This window comes from Scomber scombrus, chromosome 5 (genome assembly GCF_963691925.1).
Source record: "Scomber scombrus chromosome 5, fScoSco1.1, whole genome shotgun sequence".
NCBI lineage: Eukaryota > Metazoa > Chordata > Actinopteri > Scombriformes > Scombridae > Scomber > Scomber scombrus.
Window position 1 is genome coordinate 33,209,314 of NC_084974.1, and position 6,000 is coordinate 33,215,313.

General features: G+C 42.0%; 1 protein-coding gene across 1 annotated transcript in view; it reads right to left on the minus strand.

Moving 5' to 3' along the window:
• Nucleotides 1–989: 989 nt before the first annotated feature.
• The window catches only part of LOC133981083 (segment polarity protein dishevelled homolog DVL-3), a 15,830-nt gene continuing 10,819 nt past the window's right edge, over nucleotides 990–6,000 (minus strand). Inside the window, exons 8-16 of the mRNA XM_062419970.1 lie at nucleotides 5,617–5,756; nucleotides 5,359–5,435; nucleotides 4,961–5,028; nucleotides 4,797–4,877; nucleotides 4,565–4,699; nucleotides 3,422–3,589; nucleotides 2,064–2,267; nucleotides 1,091–1,285; nucleotides 990–1,060 (exon numbers count right to left, since the gene is read on the minus strand). Coding sequence (XP_062275954.1) covers nucleotides 990–1,060; nucleotides 1,091–1,285; nucleotides 2,064–2,267; nucleotides 3,422–3,589; nucleotides 4,565–4,699; nucleotides 4,797–4,877; nucleotides 4,961–5,028; nucleotides 5,359–5,435; nucleotides 5,617–5,756 — 1,139 coding nt within the window. The remainder of the gene's footprint in view (nucleotides 1,061–1,090; nucleotides 1,286–2,063; nucleotides 2,268–3,421; nucleotides 3,590–4,564; nucleotides 4,700–4,796; nucleotides 4,878–4,960; nucleotides 5,029–5,358; nucleotides 5,436–5,616; nucleotides 5,757–6,000) is intronic.

Consider the following 6,000-nt stretch of genomic DNA (forward strand, 5'->3'; position numbering starts at 1 on the left):
TGTTATGTAACTGTAACGTTTTAAAATTTTAACATAACTTTTTTAAATGCTAACATAAACTTTTTAAATGCTAACGTAACTTTTAAAATGCTAACATAACTTTGTAAATGCTAACATAACGTTTTCTAAGGTCACACCAAGAAAACTATTAAAAACGAGATTTCATAAATAAAACATAGTTTTTTTAAATTGACGTTAAATTTGATTTTTTACCAACTTTATTTAAATAAACCTTCTGAGAGTGAACAAGATGAAAAGAATAGTTTAAAGCCTTCTTCAATGCAGTATGATGTTCATTTGGGACATTTTGGCCTCCCTGATTTTATATGTGACGATAAAGCAGGGTATGCATTAGGGCGTGGCTACGTGGTGATTGACAGGTTGATTGGTTCACAGGTTCAGGAGGGCGCCTCATGCTCCTCCTGATGCCCATATAAGTAGAATCCCTGTTTTTATTTTTCCCAGCATGCACCTGAAATGTTCAAGATGGCGCTGCTCAGATCCGATACTATTGGCCTCCGAGCAGCAGTCCACAAACCAATGGGTGACGTCACGGATGTTACGTCCATTATACGTCTATGGTTGAGACACAGACTGACACTGAGTCAAATGACTGAAAAGAAATGAACTCACTGAATATTTTAGATTTGATTATTTTCAGCTATCGATCACTTTATGAAAACAAAAACTTTCTTCTGGTGCAGCAGACAGAATATTCTTGATCCTGATTGTTCATCTTTGAAAACAGATAAAAGTGTCGTTAAATGATCTTCTGGGTGTTTTCCAGCTCTGACACTAAACTGGTCAAACTGGTCAAAGAACCATAAGAAGAAAATATTCCTCCTTGATTCAGTCTGTCGGACAGATTCTTCTTCTCTCCATTCTTTGTTAAATATGATTCTTCTGTCAGAGTACAAATACAGCTTCTTAAAAATCCCCCCCTCCTCCCCCTCCTCCCCCCCGCTGTGACATTATCATCTACATCTGGGTCACATGACGTCCACGAAGAAGTCTCCGGGGTTTCCCATCGCCAGGCGGAAGGACTGACGGGAGGCGGAGACTTCAGGCGGGACGGAGGAAAGATCGTGACCCGGACCTGGAGGAGGCGACGGGGAGTCCTGGTTACCATGGAGACCGGAGGAGGAGGAAGGGGGGCGTTCGGCGGAGTCGTCACCGGCGGGAGGCGGAGTGTTATCTTCCACTTTGGTCCGCTCCGATTGGCTGTGTCCTCCTTTTCCTCCCTCCCTCTGCTCGTCACTACAGTTCGATCCACTGCTGCGACTTCCTGTTCAACACAACGCCGATTATAGTGTTAGAAGAAGAAGAAGAAGGAGAAGAAGAAAAAGAAGAAGAAGAAGAAGAAGAAGAAGAAGAAGAAGAAGAAGAAGAAGGAGAAGTCATGTTTAACCAGAAAATTACAAAAGGTTTTACAATTTTTATGGATTAAATTAAATTCAATCTTTATTTTAAAGCCAAATGAAAACAAGAGTTACATTTTTTTTGTAGAAATTGTTAAAAAAAAAACTCTTTGATAGATTAGAGATAAATTAAAGAGAATTGCTTTTTTTTAACTATTACATTTGGTTTTTTTTAGAGATCTTTGGTTTGGTAGAGTTTTTTTTTTTTTTTTTTACCAAATTAACATTTTTTTACGAAATCAAAAACAATTTAATTTGGATGTTTTATAGAAACAGAAATTGTTCAGAATGTTCGAGAGATTTTGAAGAAATGTAAAGAATTTTTTGGGAAATAAATAAAAATGTAATTTCTAAAAAGTTTTTTGGAAATTGATCAGAAAGATTTTAGAGATCTTGGAGATATTTTTCAACTTAACATTTTTGAAGAGATCTGATTTATTTTACAAAATAAAATTAAAAACAATTTAATTTGAAAGTTATGAAATTTGGGACATTTTTTGGTGAAATTAAGAGGAAGTAATTTTTTTGAGATATTGGAACTTTTTCAATTTTAATGAATCAATAAAAAAATTCAAAAGGTTTTTTTTTAAATCAGTTTTTGATGATTATGTATAAAAATAAGCAGGATTAATTATCATCAGCCACCTTCGCTGTGCTGACTCCCTCGCCCCCCCCAGGCCGGCAGCTGGGGGAGGGGCAGAGGCGAGCTGTAGGGGTGAGGGATGGGGTACTGGTAGGGGAACGCCGGGGGCCAGGGGGGGCCCGACGCTGGAGCCTGCGGGTCGGGGTCGGATGCTCCTCCTCGACTGGAGGCGCCGTCGTGATCCAGCAGAGACATCATGCCCAACTCTAGGAAGCAGGAAGCAATCATAATCATTATTAACCCTCCTGTTATCCTTGAGTCAAGGAAGGAAGGGAGGAAGAAGGAAGGAAAGGATGGAGGGAGGAAGGAAGAATGAAGGAAAGGAGGGAGGAGGAAAGAAAGGAGGAAGAAGGAAGGAAAAGAGGAAGGGAGGAAGGAAGAAGGAAGGAAAAGAGGAAGGAAGGAAGGACGGAAAGGAGGGAGGAAAGGAAAGAAGGGAGGGAGGAAGGAAGAAGGAAGGAAAGGAGGGAGAAGGAAGGAAAGGAGGAAGAAGGAAGGAAAAGAGGAAGGGAGGAAGGAAGAAGGAAGGAAAAGAGGGAGGAAGGAAGGAAGGACGGAAAGGAGGGAGGAAAGGAAAGAAGGGAGGGAGGAAGGAATGGAAGGAAGGAAGAAATGACGGAGGAAAGAAGGAAGGAGGGAGGGAGGGAGAAAGGAAAAGAGGAAGGGAGGAAGGAAAGAATGACAGATGTAAGACGGAAGGGAGGAAGGAAAAGAAGGAAGGAAGGAAAGGAAGGAGTGAAGGAGGGAGGGAGGAAGGACAGAAGCAAGGAAGGAAGGAAGGGAGGAAAGAAGGAACAGTCAAAACAGACGGGGTCAATTTGACCCGGGAGACGACACAAAGGTTAATAAACCTGGTGATGATCCTCTAACACAGTGGTTCTCAACCTTTTGCTCCCTAACCAGCGCATTTGGTTGGAAAACAGACGTAAACACTGTGTCAAAACATTCAGCATTCTCTTGAACTATTTGGAAATAAAAAGATATAAAAATAGCTAAAGAATAAAAAAATAAATAATTAACTTAGATATTAATAAAGATTTGTGCACTTAAAAATAATAAAAATAATTATCAACCTCTTTTAGGATTATAATAAAGATGTTTTTAAACTGAATTCATGAACTCAATTGTTGATAAATAAACATTTTAAAGGATTTTTTAATTGATGCTATTTTTAAATTATATAAATCTTTAAAAATCTCATGTACCCTCATTTGAGAACCACTGCTCTACTAGATTCATTGGCAGAGGTGGAATCAGTAGATGTTTGTCACCACCTGGTGGTTGTTAGTGGTACTGCAGCTTCAAACAAAGAGCTGATAATCACACCTTTAAATGTTCAGAGCGGTTAACGTGATCTCACCTCCGCAGAGGTCTCCGAACACGTAGTAGCACTGCTCGGAGAAGGTAACCTTGCTGACGGTGTGTCGGATGTAGCCGGCCTTCAGGAGGTTGCCGGCGTATTTACGAGCTTCTCGGCGGTCGTTGAAACCTTCGATGTTTCTGTGCAGCCAGTCCACCACGTCTGAACCTGCAGGGAGCCACAGTTGAACCGAAGTTAGACTCTGTAGAACTTAAACAGTTATTAAAGGAACCATAAGTTCTCTACTCCAACTGGTTGAGGCAGATGTTCTCCCACTGTGAGCCTGGTTCTGGTTCTGAGGTTTCTTCCTTTCCACTGTCACCAAGTGCTGCTCATGTGGGAATGTTGGGTCTCTTTAACCTTCGTGTCGTCCTCCCGGGTCAAATTGACCCCATCTGTTTTGACTGTTCCTTCTTTCCTCCCTCCGTCCTTCTCTCTTTCTTTTCTCCCTTCCTTCCTTCCTCCCTCCCTCCTTCTCTTTCTTTCCTTCCTCTCTCTTTCCACCCTCCATCCCCCTTTCTTCCTTCCTTCCTCCCTCCCTCCTTATTTCATTCCCTCCTTCCTTTCCTTCCTCCCTCCCTCCTTCTCTCTTTCTTTCCTCCCCCCTAGCTTCCTTCCATCCTTCCTCCATTCCTCTTTTCCTTTCTCCCTCCCTCCCTCCCTCCTTCTCTCTTTCTTTCCTTCCTTTCTTCCTTAATTCCTTCCTCTCTCCTTTTCTTCATTCTTCCTTCCTCCTTTCCTTCCTTCCTCTTTTCCTTCCTTCTTCCTCCCTTCCTTCCTTCCTCCCTCCTTTACTTCCTTCCTTGACTCGAGGACAACAGGAGGGTTAAATTATATTTGAGAGCTTTAAAAACACCATTTAAACATTTCTATTAGGTGGACTGTTTATAATGTGACCCACAGTATACAAACATTGAAATAAATTGCTTTATTTCCTTTTTGTGCAGCTAATACAGATTATTATATATGCAAATGTACAAATTTGACCTGTTTATTAAAGAATTCAAAAATCAGCATTCAAACATGTTGTATTCATCATATTCTATAAAATGTTTCCTGGACCATAAAACAGGGATTGTGTCTTTTTATCTATAAGATGAATCAAACAATATGAACAGGAAGTAAAGGGTTAGAGCGTCTTACCGATGAAAGCGTTGGGAATCGTGATCTTCAGCCACATCCGGTCCCGGACCTCCAGGCCTGACTCGGGATTGGCCATCGCCTTGACAACGGCTGTCATGTCACTGTGGATGGTGAGCTGGTTGTCTTCATTAACACCTGAGAGACACCAGAGCAGAGCAGTGGGTTGTTACTGGAGTCATGGAGGGACAGGTGAGGGGGGACGGGGAACCGCAATGGCTGATGGGAGTCTCACCGTAGTGTGGGGGGAGCCTCCCCGTCATGGCGGCGGTGTGAGACACCCAGGCGGCGGGGTCGATGGGACGGACCGGCTCACCTGGCAGAGGACGGAGGGTTTATTAACAGAACTGACTGTATTCAGAGTTAAATGATATAAAATCAGATTAAAATGTTTCTCACTCCTCGGCAGAGTGAAGCAGCCTCGAGGGTTCGGATCCCAACACTTGGCCACCGTTAATGTCACCGGACTGCAGACAGATAGAGAGAGAGAGAGAGAGAGAGAGAGAGAGAGAGAGAGAGAGACAGGTAGAGAGAGAGAGAGAGAGAGAGTGAGAGGGAGAGAGAGAGAGAGACAGAGAGTATTAGAGGTATTAGTATTATTATTATTATTATTAGTAGTAGTAGTATTAGTAGTAGTACTATAGTAGTATTAGTAGTAGTACTGTAGTAGTAGTAGTAGTAGTAGTACTGTAGTAGTAGTAGTACTGTAGTAGTAGTACTGTAGTAGTAGTATTAGTAGTAGTAGTAGTAGTACTGTAGTAGTAGTACTGTAGTAGTAGTAGTAGTAGTAGTCTCACCCTGGTTTGTGGACGATCTCTCTCAGGACTCTGACGGCATCATCGTTGGTCATGTTCTCAAAATTGATGTCGTTCACCTGCAAAGGTATACACACACTATTGCTGAGGCTGGTACACACACACACACACACACACTACTGCTGAGGCTGGTACACACACACACTACTGCTGAGGCTGGTACAGTATTAGTAGCAGTACTGCAGTATGAGTAGTAGTACTGCAGTATTAGTAGTAGTACTGCAGTATTAGTAGTAGTACCTGCAGTAGCATGTCTCCAGGCTCGATGCGGCCGTCCGCTGCCACCGCTCCTCCTTTCATGATGGAGCCGATATAAATTCCTCCGTCTCCTCGGTCGTTGCTCTGACCCACGATGCTGATACCAAGGAAGTTAAACCTCTCTGTAATAATAGAGGATTACTTTGTTAAAGAGTCAGTAATAATAAATATTGGTTGGTAAGATGATGAATTCATAAATCAGTTAAACTAGTTTTAAAAGCAGCATCAGGTTTGTTAAAATGTACATTTAGTATTTTGTTGGTTTTATAGGAGATAAATTCAGGCTGAACTCAGCTGCTCCGCAGCAAAACATCATGGATGTCCGTAGCAGCAAAACATCATGGATGTCCGTAGCAGCAAGACATC